Here is a 17,969-nt window from a genome sequence, read left to right on the forward strand (position 1 = left end):
AGACACCTACAGACTTGCTTTACTGCTCAAGAAGTGGTTCCCCCACAGACATGGGGTGGAGGCTTGAACCTGGGTCCTTGCATATGGTGATATGTATGCTTACCCAGGTGCACCAAGAACTGGCCCCTTTAGACATTTGTTTTGTTAAATGTTATCTATGTTTTAATATAAAGGATACAGAGATGAAAATATGCAGAGAGAGACAGAGAGAGAGAGAGAGACCAGAGTACTGCTCAGCTGCTTATGATGGTGCTGGGAGTTGAACATGGGACCTCAAAGCCACAGGCAGGAAAGATTTTTGACTGTACTCTCCCCAGACCTGCTCTTAAACATGTTTATCTTTCTCCTTTTAGTTTCTGTCAGCTAAGATGTCTGTGCTTTTTCTATTACTTCTTCCAAGGGGTGGTATTTTATTTTTGTGTTTGGTGACTTGATGTTTTTACAGCAATCCAGGGACTTAGTCTGTCCCGGTCCCTGATGCTCCCGTTCCCTCTTAAGACTGTTTGTTAAAACAAAGTTGGTCCAGTTATATGACTACTTGACCCGCCTTCCAGTTCTAACACATACATCATGTTGTCACTAAAATACTTCCAGGGCCCATATGGAAATAGATTGATTATTTTGAACACCAAAGGTTTGTCTTGGGAAAATACAAATGAATCAAATGGAAAAATAAATTAACATCATGAAATTTTCCTTCCCAGCTGGGGACATGAAATATTCACGGGCTCCTTGGAGACCATGCTCTTATAAGAATTCACTATTAAAGGAAGCCTGCAGTTAGATGGAGTCAGGACTCAGCTTAAAAAAAAACAAACACACATAGTCATATGCCAGTGGTAAATACCCTTGGAATGGAAAAGCCAGGGGTACTTGTTACTAATTATGGCTTTACTGCATGCATCTCATTGCTGAACTTCCAAAGCCTTTGTGAAGTGCTGAACAGAACTTAACATATGCAAAAAGAAAAAATAAGGAAAGTAAAACAAAACAAACAAACCAACAAAACAGTCCCATCGACATTTATTGCTTCCCCCATCTGCAAATCTTTGGTTCCCTTTAGTAAGAAAAAGTGGTGTCGAAGGGAATCAACAGGAGGAAGTCTTGATGGGGTTTTCCTGGCAGTTTATTAATGGCGCTGTAGCTGGGCATAACCCCAGAGGGAGCATAGATTTCAGCCTCCTGAGCTACAGATGATACCTTCAAAGAATCAGAGAAGTTGGGGTGTCCAGAGGTACAAGCTTCTTCATTTCACAGCAAACTGGCCGACAGGTGTGTCTTTCCCTGTTACAGTTACCTACTCCCCCTCCCCCCAAACTGAGCACACTTTTCTAGCTCCTACTAAAGCAGAGTCTTTATCATTCTTTCTACTGCAATATTTGATTCTCCTGATCACCTGCTTGTGATTGTATTTCTGGAAACCTCACAGGATATTGAGTTTTTGTTGTAAAAGCACTAAGTACCCCCCAATGCCATCCACTGGCTACCAAAATTAATTTTTAAGTTATCATATGTTCCCTCATGGGGTCTGACCTGCCTGAGGCGAGGCATGCTGTCTGCATTCTTGAGTCTGCAAAATGAATGGTTGAGAGTCAACTTTGTTCCAAGGTTGTATAGGGCTGACTGTGAACTAGAAGTCGATTTTTCTCACCAACCTGGTGAATGACACTGATTAGAAGCAGCACTTGTAGAAGCGTGGGCCCACTGGAGCTAAGGCTGAGGAGGGATACAGTCTTCCAGGAGTCTGTTCTGTTCACCCTCCGGCTTCACCCTCCATGCTGGCTGTTCAGTGGCTATGCCTTTGTATTCACTTATGGAGAGAGGGCTGAGGATGCACATTAACATTCACCTGTGGCCCAAGTGAGGTCTGCTTTATATATAGTAACTTTCATGGCCTCAAAAATAATTTGCAGATTTCTTTTTAATTGCCACTGGTATATTGCACCAAAGCAAAGGACTCTGGGGGAGGAACGATAGGAAGAAAATTGGGGGGGGGGGCTATTATATAATGAAATTGTATACATATGTCAAATGCATTAACCCTCTTGATAATAACAATAAAAAAGTGTCACCAGGATTATCGCTAGGGCTCAGTGCCAGCACTACAAATCCACCACTGTGGCCATTATATTTATATATTATTGGATAGGACAGAGAGAAATTGAGAGAGGATGGGGGAGGGAGAAAGACACCTGCAGACCTGCTTCACCGCTTGCGAAACATCCCCCCCCCCCCGCAGGTGGGGAGCAGTCGCTAGAAGCCGGGTCCTTGCACATGGGAATATGTGCACTTTACTGGCTGTGCCAATGCCCATTCCCCTTATTCACAGATTTAAACAAGCATTGAAGCTAAGAGCATATGGTAATGCCCACCTCGTTCAGGAAGATGGCACCAGTTCCAGATACGTGTAGAAGACGGTAATCAGTAATTATATTTGCTCATGCTTTGCAGTCCAATGTCAAAGACTGTGTTACTGAGGACAAAAGAGAAACATTCTTTTCAGAGATATTGTATTTCTTGCTTTCATATTTTCTTGTTCAGATTTTTTTTCTAGTACAAAAGTTACATAGTTTTGGAAAAGAAACACACACACACACACACACACACACACACACACACACACACACACAATAAAGCCAAACACCTCTGCAAGCTTCCTTGGCTTCCACCCCAGTGTGTTTCTGGGGTCAGCTGCAGAGGGCAGAATGTCTGCTTTTGGACTGGGCAGGGATGGCTGAGGGGCCGTCCTGTGTGCTGACAGATAGGTGTTACTCAGTGCAACTTGAGTGGGGTCTCTTCCACACGCTACTTCCTGGGGTGATGAGGGCTATTTGGTGAAATGAAATACTACTCTGTCACTGCGTGCTCGCTCACAATTCAATCATGGAAAATTCTGCCCCAGTACTGTCACTGCAGTCATTACCTGCAGAATTAAACATGGTATAATGGAGCCCCTGACAAGACCCCGAGGTCCTGTTGACACACCAGCTCTCACATTACTAATCAGCCTTTCCACAGAGCTGACATGGAAAGGCCTGTGAATCTGGGCTTGTTTTCTGTTCTGTTGGAAGAGAATCTCGCCCTGTTCCTGTTTCCCTCCCATGCCCTGGTGTCACGTGTCCTGTTGCCACATGAGTAAATAATTCTTCCTCCTCTCCTTCTCCCTTCTCTCACTGATGCCACTTTGGACACCTTCCCCACTCAAACACTCTCTAGCCTGAGACCTTCCCTGCTGGTCTCTCCCTGGTACTTAGTAAGTGACACTCTGACTTCTTTCCATCTATTCTTTTTTAAAATATTTTATTTTATTTATAATTGGAGAGAGGCAGAGTAAATTGAGAAGGGAGTGGGAGATATAGAGCATGAGATACAGAGAGACGCCTGCAGCCCTGCTTCTCCACTTGTGAGCCTTTCCCTTTGCAGGTGGGGACCAGGGGCTTGAACCTGGGTCCTCCTACCCTGTAATGTGCTACCTACCACCTGGTGCTTCCCTCACTATTCTTTTCTAAAGCTGGGACTTCATGTGTGTCTTCACATCTCTGAGTCACTCACTTCTTCATTCAGAGCGAGACAGAAGAAAGTTCTGATGGCCCTGGAACTCTCTCCAGCACTGTGACATCTCCCACTTGGTAGCGGCATTCAAACCTGGGTCACGCACTTTGCCAAGCAAGTGACCTCTCCCTTCCTCTCTCCAGCTCTTCTTCTCATTTTCCTCATTACTGTCACCCTAGCATCTCCTCACTATCCTTCAGCCTATCCCCCAGAAACAAAACCTTCATGCCTGTCACTTTATTTCCATCTCTGTCTATGCAAATTGCCTTGGCAACTCTAAACAACAGTTCTGACAGTTATCAAAGGGGACATTTTAGCTATGACTAGTAGTAACATCGATACAAAGTCACAACCAACTTCCTATGCCTGCCATCCCCTCTGAGGCAGTGAAAGATTTTTACCAGGAGATTCAAGGAAACTAAAAGATGTTCATCTGATAGTGCAAGTACTGCTTATTGGTTTAGTAACATTTTTCTTCAGAAGGAAAAATGAGGAGATAGTAATTTCTTCTTAGACCCAGCTCTTCGAGGCTATACTAAATCACCTCTTAAGTAAAAATACACCATTCTCTACGGCAGAGGTTGGTATGTATTTTCTGTAAGGGTCAGAGAGTAAATGTTTAGGTATTGCAAAGTATATGGTCCCTGTAACAGCTTCTGCATTCCACTGCTGTAGCTATGTAACAGCAGATAAGTGAGTCAGACTGTTTTCCAATCAGATTTTATTGACACTGTAGGTGAAAAACTCTACCTGGCCACTGAACCCTGGCTCACCAGCTTCTGCTCTAAGGCATAAGTGATGGTGAATGACTCCAAAAATCAGGCATTATGAGTAGGGGATAGGTTTGGGGTGATGCATCTATGATGACCCTGGAATTGTTAAAATATTTCAGTGACAGGTCAAGGAGTTAGCTTAGCCTATTAAGAGTTCCGATTTGCAGGGCTGAAGCCCCAGATTCAATTCCAACTCTTGTTTCTACGTGATTTGAATGATATTCTGATCACTCTTTCATCCTTCTCTTTCCACCTCTCTCTTTTCTCGCTTTCTCTGACAATAAATAAATAAAGTTAAACTTTCAATTAATAAAAATAAATGTTATCTCTTTGGGAACTTGGAGATACCTAAGCAACTTCTGCTGAAAGGAAAGTTGGGGGGCTGGGCAGTGATGTATCTGGTTAAGTGCACATATTACAATGCACAGGGACTCAGGTTCAAGCCCCCAGTCCCCACTTACAGCTTCCCAGGCAGTGAAACAGTGCTGCAGGTGTCTCTCTGTCTCCTCTCCTTGTATACTCCCTTTCCTCCCAATCTATGCCCTAACTAATTAAAGAAAGAAAAAAATCTTATTTTCAGAAAAGGAAGGAAATGAAAATTAGGATGTGGTAGTGTCTCACCCAGTAGAGAGCATGTGTGATCCCTGCTCAGGGGCTTAGATGGAAGACTTCAGTCCCTACCTATGGTGGGGTACATGGGAGTGAGGTCCACAAGGGCTGGAGCAGGTGTCTCTCCTTCTCTCTGTCTCTCTATCTCAGTCCCTCATTATCTAATCAAAACAATAACTATCAGGAATAGTGGAGTCATGTAGGCAGTAGGCACTGAGCCCCCATGATAACCCTGATGGTAATAAAATAGAAAGGAAAATTAGTCTTTTTTTTTTTCTAATCTGACAGAGGCTGACCTTGGTTAGTAGGTTCAGATTTCATAGGTTTGTCGCCTGTCAGAGAACCCACTCTGGAGCAGAGACAGAATCACTCAGAAAGATCAGAAAAGCTGAGGAAAATGGGAAAGCAATGACAATAACCATCATTTATGGATTTTACTTCCCTATCACCCGCTGTGACCATTTTTCTTCCCATTTTGCGGAGTAAGTGCGCTCAGTTTAGAGGGCAAGTCCCGGGCTCTTGACCACACGCTGGCTGAGTGAGAGACAGGTCAGCTGCTCTGCTCCCATGGGGCCACAGTACTTCCTTCCACAGAAACACCACATTTCTTTTTCTTCCCTCCTCATTATTATTGTTATTTTATTGCTACCAGAGTTATTGCAGGGGCTTGGTACCTGCATGATGGATCCTTTGCTCCCAGTGGCCAGTTTTCCCTTTCCATTTTCCTTTCCTTCCTTTTCTTATTAGGCAGGAGAGAGAGAATTGAGAAGGGATGGGAAGATACAGAGAGGGAGAGTCAGGGCCGTGTGGTGGTGCACCTGGTTGAGTGCACATGTTACAGTAAACAAGGACCTGGGTTCGAGCCCCCGGACACCACCTGCAGGAAGAAAGCTTCACCAGTGGTGAAACAGGGCTACAGGTGTCTCTCTGTCTCTCTCCCTCTCTATCACCCCCTTCCCTCTTAATTTCTGGCTGTCTCTAGTAGCCAAAAACATGAATAAATAAAAGATAATTTAAAAGAGAGAGAGAGGGAGAGTCAGGCACCTGCAGACTTGCTTCACTACTCCTGAAGCCAATATCTGCAGGTGGGGATTAGGGCTTGAACCTGGGTCCTTAGGCACTGTAATTTGTATGCTCAACCATTGTGCCACTTGGCCTGGCCCTCAGAAGTACCAACTTTCCTAAGGTGCCCACTTTTCTTTCACTCAGAACCAGGTGGGAGAAGGCATCATCTTACTTCCTTCCACCTCTGTATCTCAGTAACTGTGATGCTGAAAACACAAGTAATATCAGTCTCCTGGCTCAGCCCTTGTTGTGAACCAAGCAGGAAGCTTTCATCAGCTCACTGCTTTCTCCCCACTACCAGAACCAAACCACAAAGGGACAAGGAAATGGAAGCTCAGACAGCTAAACAGTGTGCCCCAAAGAGGCGCCCATATGTAATCGTAGAGTCGAAATATGAACACAGTTCTCACTAATGCTAAAGCACTTTCTGTGTGTACATCTGTCCAGAGCTTTTGAGGTTAGATGCTCAAGCTCTCCAGCCAGACTTATAGGGTTCATATCCCAACCCTGCTACTTACTAATAGCAGGGCCCTGAATAAATGTTTTATTGACTTTGTGTTTAGTTTCTTCACTTGCGGAAGTCAGACAAAGATGATAGTTTCTCTGATATAGCATACTATAACAAATGGAACAGTTGCATAAACAGGGCAGGCACTGGCTCCTTTTTTTAAGTGTTTTTTTTCTTGTTCAATATCTTATTTATGTATTTATTTACTGGACATGGATATCAAAGGAGCTGGTTGGTGGCACACCTGGTTAAGCATACATACCAGCATGCACAAAGATTCGGGTTTGAACCCCCACTCCACACCTGCAAGGGAATGCTTCAAGAGTGACAAAATGGGTCTGCAGGTGTGTGTGTGTGTGTGTGTGTGTGTTGGGTAGTATGCCAGCTCCCCCTGGCTTCTGCTTAACCAAGCACTGGTATGCCTATATAGGGATTGCTTTGATCCCATTCAAAGGGGTCTATTTAAATCACTTTTACATTTACATAAAGCACCACACTCCCTCCAGGGCATTAGTGGTTTACTGATAGAATTCTCACCTGCTCTGCCCCCTCTCCTTGTCATACCCTGATTTTCACCAGTCACTTTTCTCTCCACCCTCTCTGCATCGCATCCTGTTCCCACCCTACTGGGCTAGTATATTTATAAGGACAAGATTGTTTGTAGTTAGTTAGTTTAGCTTAGCTTGGTATAGATTGCGCTGCGTCCTGCATGAATAAAGAGATACTGCCTACAGCTCAACCATGAGTCCCCGGTCGTCTTTTACCCGCCCGTGAAGCCAGCCCGGCGAAAACAACATGTGTGTGTGTCTCCTCCCATCTCAATTTCTCTTTCTCTTCTCAAATAAAAAGAAAAGGAAAAAGATAGAGCGATATCAAGAGGGGAAGGGGAAGAGAAAGGAAGAGAGAAAGAGAGACATTTGCAACACTGCTTCACCATTTGTGAAGCTTCTCCTTGTCAGTGAGGACCACGATCTTGAACCTAGGTCCTTGAGAATAATTTTGGTTCAAGGTATTGACTTCTTCCAGAGACTGTAAGCTCCTTGGGATACGAGTCTTTTTGCTTGATGTTACATCCTGAACACTGAGTGGGCAATAGTTCTGTACAGATGTTTAAACTAACCAGTGTCTTCAGAGCACATAGCTTCAGACATGCCCTCCTACTTCTTTGCCATCCCTTCAGGAGCTCATGCTCCAGTCTCTTGCATCCTTTAAAGAAATCTGAGCTTGTCATTATCACATAGATTTTTATCTCTGAAAGTTTTTTTTTTCCTAAGCTCACATAGTATTTAATATTGTGTACTCTAAACCCAACTCACATTTAGTGGCCACATCCGCTCGGAGCCACTATTATAAGTGAATTAGGTGCCCATTTAGTTGCAAGATTGCCTTTGATCTCTGCACTTCAACTGGGATGGGCGCCCCAGAGAGCAACTTAACCTCTGAAGGAAAGAGCCACTTCATGCCCTGGCCCTAGCCTGAGCTTGCGCAAACCAGAGACTACCGGACCTGTGTGGCTGCAGGTACTGTGTAACCAGCGTGCTCTTGTAGGTACATCTACGTGCAGGCTTCTGGGAGGCCGAACGCTACACGTTCCTGAGAATACCACCTAGGTATTTTTGCACCGTCACAGAAATCATTTTTTAGGCTTTATTAAATTTATGATGATGTTCCTTCCATGTGTTGATTAGCCAATACCCCTAACAGGGCAAAGCACCCGAGTTCTAATTTTTCTCCTTGGCTTTCTCTGTGTAGGATATTATTTTCATTAAGATTAAGCATCTGGAAAGAACTGCACTGCTATAACTTATATAACCACCTTATACGATGTTCTAGGTCCAACAGTATACATACCACAACACCACTGCCTCCTGCTGGGGAGTCAGAGGGAAGCATCATTACTAACTGCTTGAATGCAGAAAACTTGAGGTGCTGTGTAAGCTTTGCTCTTGAAGTTTATTCCACTTACTGTTGGGAACATGTGTGAGCCTGATAGAGCTTAGGGAGAACCACCCCCATCTTTGGATGGAGGTCTGAGAAGATAACCTCGAAGTAAAAGACACCAGGGGACTCTTAGCGTGAATCTAGAAACTGAGTCCTTGAGTCCCAGAATCCTAGAGTCCCCTGGTGTCTTTTACTTCGTGTCACCCCTGTCGTGAGCGAGAAAGAACCAGCCCGATACCTTTCCCCTGGAGGACACCCTGACGGAGAAGGAGAGAGACACCCCGAAAACTTACAGTCAAAATGATTTGCAGATTTACTATCTGATTTTTTTTTCCTGGTCAAAAAGAACTAAATGTCTAATACATTTTTTGAAAAGTTTGTAAATGCAAGATTTGCACTCATTTAAAACGTCCATGTATTTAATTATTGTGTATGGTAAAGTGTAAATTAAATGCCAAATTAAAGAATTAAAAAAAACTCTATTAATTGACTCTCTTTTTTAAATTTTTAAAAAATATTTATTTTCTTTTTGTTGCCCTTGTTTTTATTGTTATAGTTATTGTTGTTGATGTTGTCATTGTTGGCTAGGACAGAGAGAAATGGAGAGAGGAGGGGAAGACAGAGGGGGAGAGAAAGACAGCCACCTGCAGACCTGCTTCACAGCCTGTGAAGTGACACCCCTGCAGGTGGGGAGCCGGGGACTCAAACCCGGATCCTTGAGCTTTACGCCACGTGCATTTTACCCGCTGGGCTACCACCCCACTCCCTAATTGACTTTCTATAATATTGGAGGCTTTGATTTTTTTTCGGAAAACCTGCTGGTAACATTTAGTTTTGAGGTTTACATCATGAAATAAGGATTTAATCTAGATAACAGTAATACCATAAATAAGAATTTATGTTAAGATGGGCTGTCCTTGGTTTATAATGAATTTGGTAACAAGGTCAAATGCCCGAATGTATTGTATTGGACTGAAATAACATTTAAAATGTGTTCTGCATTAAAAGAAACAAACACACCTATGGGAATGACCTACATTAACAAAAGAGAAAATTACAGGTGTTGGCAAGTTTGTAGTAGGATTGTAAGCTGGTTCAGCCCATTTGGAAGGCTGTGTGAAGAGTCTTTAAACAAATAAAAGTGAAATTACCACATGACCCAGCAATCCCATTCTTAGGCATCTACCCAAATGACATACAAACACTTATACAAAGGGATATATATTCAAAGCAGCACTATTCACAGTGAACAGAGCCGAAACAGTCAAAGTGCCCATCAACAGATAAATGGTTAAAGAAGCTATAGGATATATATTCCACTCAAAATTACTCGGCAGTCAAAAAAAATGATATTGTGTCCTTTGGGGCAAAATTGATAGAACTGGAAGCAATTATGCTTAGCAAAATAAGCAAAGAAAAGGGATGAAAGGCAACTCCCAGATGGTTTCACTCATTTGAGGAATCTAGAGAAGTAATACACATGAACTTGCAAAATAAAAAGAGAAAGAAAAAAGAAAACTCTAAAAAACAAACAAAAAATGGAAGCAATCACATGCAAAGCATCTTTCACATGTGATTTGATTTAACCGTAGGCAGTATTGTTATTACTAGTAAAGAAAATGACTAATGAAGAAAAAGGGAAGGGATAGAAACTGGTGGAGTGTCCAGGTCCTGGAATACAATGGTGGAAGAGGACCTAGGTGGGGGGTTAGAGTGTGATATGGAAAACTGAGAAATGTTACACATGTACCAATGACTGTTTTACTGTCAACTGCAAACTATTAATCCCTCCAATAAGGGAGGGGGGAGAAACATGTAAACGCCACACAATTTGCCAGAGGTTGCAGGGGAAAGAAGTAATGGAGACAAATATCAAACCTAGATAGTTCTCTGGAGCCTGAATGCTTGGCCATGGCACATATGTCTAAATTTCCCATGAGACTATCTGCAAAACTATGTTTAGATCATCAAAATGGTTAAACAGGAATGAGTGCTAAGCATGATGTCACTGTAAGCACCATCACAGCAATGGGACAGTGTGTTCAGAATAAACAAAACTGACTTGCTTCTCATCCCTAAAGATAACATTGCATAACTGAAATTATACCTGTCTACCATGTTTGGGGGGCTGCTGTTCAGGGAATAACAGAATACCTCCTAACAATTTCTAAATTATATTATTGTTTGGGTATTCCAGATGCATACTGATTCATCTATATGAATACCATGACTAATCAAGGAGCAGTGACCTTGTCAATAGGGCAATTTTTGTGATATAGACATGCCAAACCTGAGTTCCTGACAAGTTAAGACACTGGGCTCCCATCCCGTCGTTGCTGGCAGAAATGAAACCTTCTGGTTGTTCATCTCATGGAGAATTCCTCACCATCAGCTAGAAGATGGCAGCGTGAGGGCAAAAATGATGCATGACATCTTACCCTGCTTTGTATTTCTTCTTCTCGTAGGTCGCTACCCCATGGAGAACAAGGGGACCTACATCCCCGTCCCTGTTGTCTCAGAGCTGCCACGTGGCAAGTGGGGCGCCAAAGTCATCATGAATGAAGGCCGTTCTGTCCAGCTGTCCATTCAGTCTTCTCCCGAGTGCATTGTGGGGAAATTCCGCATGTATGTGGCCATCTGGACCCCCTATGGCGTCATCCGCACCAGGCGAGACCAAGAAACAGATACCTACATTCTCTTCAATCCTTGGTGTGAAGGTAGGAAAATGGGTACTTTCTTTTCTTTTTTTTAAAAAACAAACAAACCATAAATATTCCATAATGCATAAATATTCCATATTCCTAATGCATTTCTTTTTGGAAGGACAGCACAATTATTATAGAAGAGTTCTTCTTTGCTTCTACCAATACTATTATACAAGAAACACCTGCCCTCGGACAGAGGAAACTAAGGCATGAACTTTGTCCTCAATGTATCTGAAGAAAACGCTATATAGGTGAAGTCAACACTGCTACTATAAGTTTCTATCAGGAGATAGTTGAGGACTGGCTGAAGTTGCATACTAAGTTGTGGAAGGATTTATCAATGACATCACTTATCTTAAGCTATTTCTTTATAAACAAAATGGGCTTAAAAACTGGTTTATTCATTTGACATTCAAATAGAGCAGGATTCATAATCCATAAAATGAAGCTTATCCTTGTCCATAAAGGAAAGAACTTTTCCATTCCTCTAGTTCCAGACCAGAAAGCCCAAATATCTATAGGATACCATACATTTGCTTAGATTTGTAATGGATGAAAATTACTGCTGGAACTGTGCCTCTCTATATATAAAATCTAGCTTAATTTCCTATAACATAACTTCAGATCTAGTGCTATTTTGAATCATACTTTCTTTTTTAAAAAATATTTTTAATATTTATTTATTTATTTCCTTTTTTGCCCTTGTTATTTTTATTGTTGTAGTTATTATTGTTGATGTTGTTGTTGGATAGGACAGAGAGAAATGGATAGAGATGGGGAAGACATAGAGGGGGAGAGAAAGATAGACACCTGCAGACCTGCTTCACTGCCTGTGAAGTGACTCCCCTGCAGGTGGGGAGCCGGGGTAACTACAGAAGCCAGACCCTTCCACCTTCTGCATCCCACAATGACCTTGGGTCCATACTCCCAGAGGGATAAAGAATACGAAAGCTATCAAGGGAGGGGATGGGATGCAGAGTTCTGGTGGGAATTGTGTGAAGTTGTACCCCTCTTATCCTATGGTATAGTCAATGTTTCCTTTTTATATAAAAAAAATTTTTAAGTTGTATTTGGGCCAGAGTTGATCGAACTTACATACATAAGATATGTTAACAACGTTGTTTTCAACACATACACGACAGCAATTAGATCTGACTGGACTTTTCTTTAACTGTCTACTCCTATAGTAATAGCAGACAGACATGAGTTACTCTTATGCTCTCCAGTCACCTAACCACCTCATCATGTACCCAGTACTCCCATCTGTCAGACATGTTCAAGGTTGTTGGGTAAAGGTGCACTCCTATTGTTATATTGCCATGTTGTTAACCTGATGGAAGACAGTCTGTACCTGTGTAGGTGGGCTGCTATTTACAGACGTGGGAAAGATTAATGAATAGAGATCTAAAGATCAACTGAGATTTTGAAACTGAGAGGCTGAAGTGACCTTTAGCTATTCCGTCACTGCCTTGGTTTTCAGTTGTAGGAATGACAAATAGACATTTAGTATGTGATACTGGACGTGAAAATCAGAGATACAAACTTAGAATTCACATGTACTAAGAAGAAAATACAGGGGGAGTCGGGCTGTAGCGCAGCGGGTTAAGCACAGGTGGCGCAAAGCACAAGGACCGGCATAAGGATCCCGGTTCGAACCCTGGCTCCCCACCTGCGGGGGAGTCGCTTCACAGGCGGTGAAGCAGGTCTGCAGGTGTCTATCTTTCTCTCCTCCTCTCTGTCTTCCCCTCCTCTCTCCATTTCTCTCTGTACTATCCAACAACAACAACAATAATAATAACTACAACAATAAAACAACAAGGACAACAAAAGGGAATAAATAAATAAAGTAAATATTTTTAAAAAAAGAAGAAAATATAGGAAAAGAAAGAGATTATAGCACTAAGCCCTCAAAATTACCATTATTGGGAGTCCAATGCAGAAGGAGTCAGCTAACAAGGTTGAAAGATAGAAAGGATATGGAGGTGGTAGAACATTGTAAGAAGATTGCATGTTAAAAATACATACTATAGGGGGTCGGGCGGTGACTCAGCGGGTTAAGCGCATGTGGCGCAGAGCGCAGGGACCGGCATAAGGATCCCGGTTCGAGCCCCCGGCTCCCCACCTGCAGGGGAGTCACTTCACAGGCGGTGAAGCAGGTCTGCAGGTGTCTATCCTTTCTCTCCCCCTCTGTCTTCCCCTCCTCTCTCCATTTCTGTCTGTCCTATCCAACAACAAACAACATCAACAATGGCAATAATAATAACCACAATGAGGCTACAACAACAAGGGCAACAAAAGGGGAAAAAAATGGCCTCCAGGAGCGGTGGATTCATGGTGCAGGCACCAAGCCCAGCAATAACCCTGGAGGAAAAAAAAATCCATACTATAAAATAAATGAACCATGAGCTTGTTATTAACCTTCTTCATATTTAAAAAAATCAGAGGTTTCATATAACTATTTAGCAGCCTCAAATGTTTAATAACTAGGTTTACTCAAACATTGTTCAAATCACAGCTCTTATGTGTGACACAACTGGTGAAAAGTAGATACTGTACATGTTTACATGCATTTGAACGTCCATGGCTCCTCTTCTAAAAATGAAAAGGGCTAGAGCCCCCTTTTTATTTTCACAAGTACACTCTTTATCAAGCCCTTTTACATACATGACCCATATTTTTACAACATCCTAGGAAGCTCCTCAGTTTAGAAGTACCATCACCATCTTTCTATCTGACCAAAAATCTTAGCAAAAAGACCAAAAATAGACTTAATGTCATAAACAATTTCAAAGTCCAGCAAAGGAAGCAGAGAAGGAGTAGCCACTGGGATTTAAGAAAAGCAGAGGAGCCAGGTGTCCAGAACCAGGAAGACTGATTGATTCAGGAGGACAGTAATTAGCTCTCAGGAATTCTGCTGCTGAAGTCGAACAAGATTAAGAGAGAGAGTGGTCAGACATTATGAAAATACAGAAATAATTGGAGAACTTGAAGTGATTGTTGTACCAGGGTGAGGGAAAGAGGAACCAGAGAGATAGGCATGACTCTAAGAGAATAAAAGGGGTGAAAAATGGAGGTGACAAGTACGCAACTTCTAGAAGACTTCCAGTGAAACTAAGTTAGTGTTATCTCCTGAAAAATGGAGAGTTCTTTTTCAATATTTTATTTATAAAAAGGAAACACTGACAAAAAACATAGGTTAAGAGGGGTACAACTCCACACAATTCCCACCACTAGAACTCCATATCCCATCCCCTCCCCTGATAGCTTTCCCATTCTCTATCCCTCTGGGAGCATGGACCCAGGGTCATTGTGGGGTGCAGAAGGTGGAAGGTCCGGCTTCTGTAATTGCTTCCCTGCTGAACATGGGCGTTGACAAGTCAATCCATACTCCCAGCCTGTCTCTCTCTTTCCCTAGTGGGGCAGGGCTCTGGGGACGTGGGGCTCCAGGACACAATGGTGAGGTCGTCTGCCCAGAGAAGTCCGGTTGGCATCATGTTAGCATCTGGAACCTGGTGGCTGAAAAAAGAGTTAACTTATAAAGCTGAAAAAATTATTGACTAATCATGAACCTGAAGACTGGAATAGTGCAGATGAAGACTGAGGGGTCAATGGAGAGTTTTTAGTGACAGGAGAGAATGAGCATAATCATATGGTGATAGAAAATGATCAAGAGAAAGAAAATTCACTGCAGAGAGAGGGTGGGGGTCCACAGCCATATACCAAAAGCACATAAGAAGCTTTAAATATGGCTGTCTCCCTATTCAAACCTTCTGAGCTCATTTGTCTGGAACAATGTACTGTTTGTAGGGTCCTTAAAAATCTCTGTGGGTGAGGCCAAGGATATTAATTTCTTGCATTTTTCTATCAATGTATACTGAGTCCTCCCAGAGAATGTACATAAAATGAGAGAGGGAGGGAGGGAAGGAAGGAGAGAGAGAGAAAGAAAAAGAGAGAGAGAGATCATTCCTTTATTTCACTCACACAGTTTTCCCAGACCAGATTTCTACTCATAACCTATAGACAGGATCTCTGTGATGAACCCCACATAGGAACAGGTAGCCAGAGAATCAGCCAGTTTTGAGCTTGCATGTGCTAATTCACCACAAGAGCCATGTAGAAACTGGTCTGACAGTTGGAACAGAAATGAAAGAGAGGGGCCACCACCAACTGAAAAAAGAAAAAAAAAAACAGAAAGAGGAAAGTAACAGAACTCGAGAGTTGTGCAAAGCCACTGTGGTCGACCAGACGCTGAGAACTCTGCCCTCTCAGTAGAAGTGATGTCCAAGGTTGCTGAGGACACACTGGGTGGGAAATTATACAGGTGCTTAGAGTACTTATTGATAAAAGGCGGCTCAGCTGTGTTCCTGGGGACTCTTCGCTACTTTGCATTCATAGGCAATTTATCCTCCTTAATCACTAAATCATTAATGGGGATCGATCGCAATAACACAGCAGTGAAGGGCGGCGCTGGGTACAGGAAGAATTGATGGTTAGTTTTTCTTAATTTAATAGCCCTAACCAGGCTTCAGATCCATTCCATGAGGGAGCCTTTCTTTCTCCAGGGGGGTTGGAGACAGAAGTGCACTCGATTTGGATATTAATTATGAATTCATGTTATTGTTCTGGCCACCGAGGAATATTTTGTTATTGACTGTATTTCACCATTTAAATCCAGAATGCTCCAGGTTGGGCACCTAGCCCTAGTGCCTGATAGTGGGTCCTGAAAGACTGCAACCTCCCATTGTGCCCAGTTCTCCAGCCTGTTTCTTGGGCACTGGTCATAGGGTCTTTCTTCCACAGCTGTTCCTGCCAGACTTAGCATCACTGATTTCCTTACCTTAGTTAGCAGTGCGGCACTGCTACTTAACATAGAACCTGGTGTATAACTAATGTTTGACAAATATTGGTTGTACTGACTGTATAACTCTTCAAAAAATGTATTTGGGAGAGTCAGATGTTAGCGCAGCAGGTTAAGTGCACATGCTGCGAAGTGCAAGGACCGGCATAAGGATCCCGGCTCAAGACCCCAGATCCCCACCTGCAGGGGAGTCACTTCACAGGTGGTGAACAGGTCTGCAGGTGTCTGTCTTGCTCACCCCTCTCTATCCTCCCCTCCTGTCTCCATTTCTCTCTGTCCTATCCAACAATGACGACATCAGTAATAACAACAATAATAACTACAATCACAATAAAACAACAAGGGCAACAAAAGGACAATAAAAGGAAAATTTTAAAAATGTTTTTAGGCTCATTGCACCTATTTAGAGGTAAGCTTTAAATAGAATCTTCACTTTGCCATTTCAAAAAAAGTTTGTTAGGATGTTATGGTAGGGTTATGAATCCATATGTCTATAGATTTATTTCTCCCCTTAGCATCTGACACTACATTGGCATTTCTAATTTTGTAATCTAGCATTATTTTCCTTTAAATTACTATATTAATTAAACTTAGATGTAAAAAAAAAAACTCCAACATGTTTCTGATGTCCACATGCTTTTAGTAGGGAGTATGGAACTGTGACCAGCTTGCATTTCACTGTGAAATTCACAACCTTCTTTGATTTGCTTTGTAATTAGACTTGGACAGCTAGACCCTTCTGTATAGAATGGAATGACTCACCAGCTTGACTATTGATAACAGCGACCACACCTACTTTCTCTCGGAGACATGTGCCCCTTGACCAGAATTTATATGTTCAAGACAGAGCCATCTCTCCATTCAATCCAAAAAACATTGGCAGCATGGATCTCCCTATGCTAACAACATAATTAACCATGGGTATTAACCAATGGTATGATTTATTCACCTACAAATATGAATGGTCAGTGTTGAATTAGACTCTGAGGATACAGCCATGAAAAAGACAGTCTGAGAGTCAGGCTGTAGCTCAGCGGGTTAAGCGCAGGTGGCCCAAAGCACAAGGACAGGCAGAAGGATCCTGGTCGAGCCCTAGCTCCCCACCTGCAGGAGTCACTTCACAGGTGGTGTCTGCAGGCGTCTGTCTTTCTCTCCCCCTCTCTGTCTTCCCCTCCTCTCTTCATTTCTCTCTGTCCTATCCAACAACTGTCAATCCAATAACTACAACAATAAAACAACAAGGGCAACAAAAGGGAATAAATAAATAAATTTAAAAAAGAAGACATAGTCTTTGTCATTAGAGAGTTTCTAGCCCAGGTTTCACACATGAGCTACAATCAAAACCAATTACATCTGTGAAAACTATTTTTTAAATGGTCGTGATGTAACCAGGATCCACAGTAGAGGCATCTCCTTGGCTGGGGAGGGGGAGAATCTGTCAGTGGCTCATCTTTCTACCCTGCTGCAGCATGACACACGCATACAGTAGCAATAAGCCATCGGTTCATTGCATTTTTATGAAGTTTTAGTAGTGCCTGTGTGAAAAAAAATTAGCCATTATATATTTGAGCCTTCTGGGTAATACAGATGGCATATATCACCTCTCCTTATGTTGTAATCATTAGGGCCTATTTGTCCTCTTTCAACTGAGTAGAACTTTCGTGGCATTATGAACAGAGAGACCCCAGAAAGTTCACAGTGAGCCTTTTTTCTATTAGCTTATGGGTGCTCTCAGAATATAGTTGTTTGCAACATGTTTCTGAAAGGAACAGGCTGGAAAGTGGACTCCTGAATTAACTTCATCAACCCAGCCATGTGGTTTACAATTCCTGGCATTTATCGTTTTCTGCACTCATCACAGAATGCTGGTAGCCAGTACCTCCTGGGATTGTGTGTATTGGAAAGCAGACTCCTCTCAGCCTCATGTGGTGCCGAGCACAGAGCTAATGCACAGAGAA

The 17,969-nt window shown here is 42.5% G+C and overlaps 1 protein-coding gene across 1 annotated transcript in view; it reads left to right on the top strand.

Annotated features, from left to right (window-relative positions):
* The window catches only part of F13A1 (coagulation factor XIII A chain), a 204,771-nt gene that overhangs the window by 44,585 nt on the left and 142,217 nt on the right, over window positions 1–17,969 (top strand). The window contains exon 4 of the mRNA XM_007523293.3: window positions 10,914–11,165. Within this exon, the coding sequence (XP_007523355.1) occupies window positions 10,914–11,165 (252 nt within the window). The remainder of the gene's footprint in view (window positions 1–10,913; window positions 11,166–17,969) is intronic.

This window comes from Erinaceus europaeus, chromosome 4, assembly GCF_950295315.1.
Source record: "Erinaceus europaeus chromosome 4, mEriEur2.1, whole genome shotgun sequence".
Classification (NCBI taxonomy): Eukaryota; Metazoa; Chordata; class Mammalia; order Eulipotyphla; family Erinaceidae; genus Erinaceus; species Erinaceus europaeus.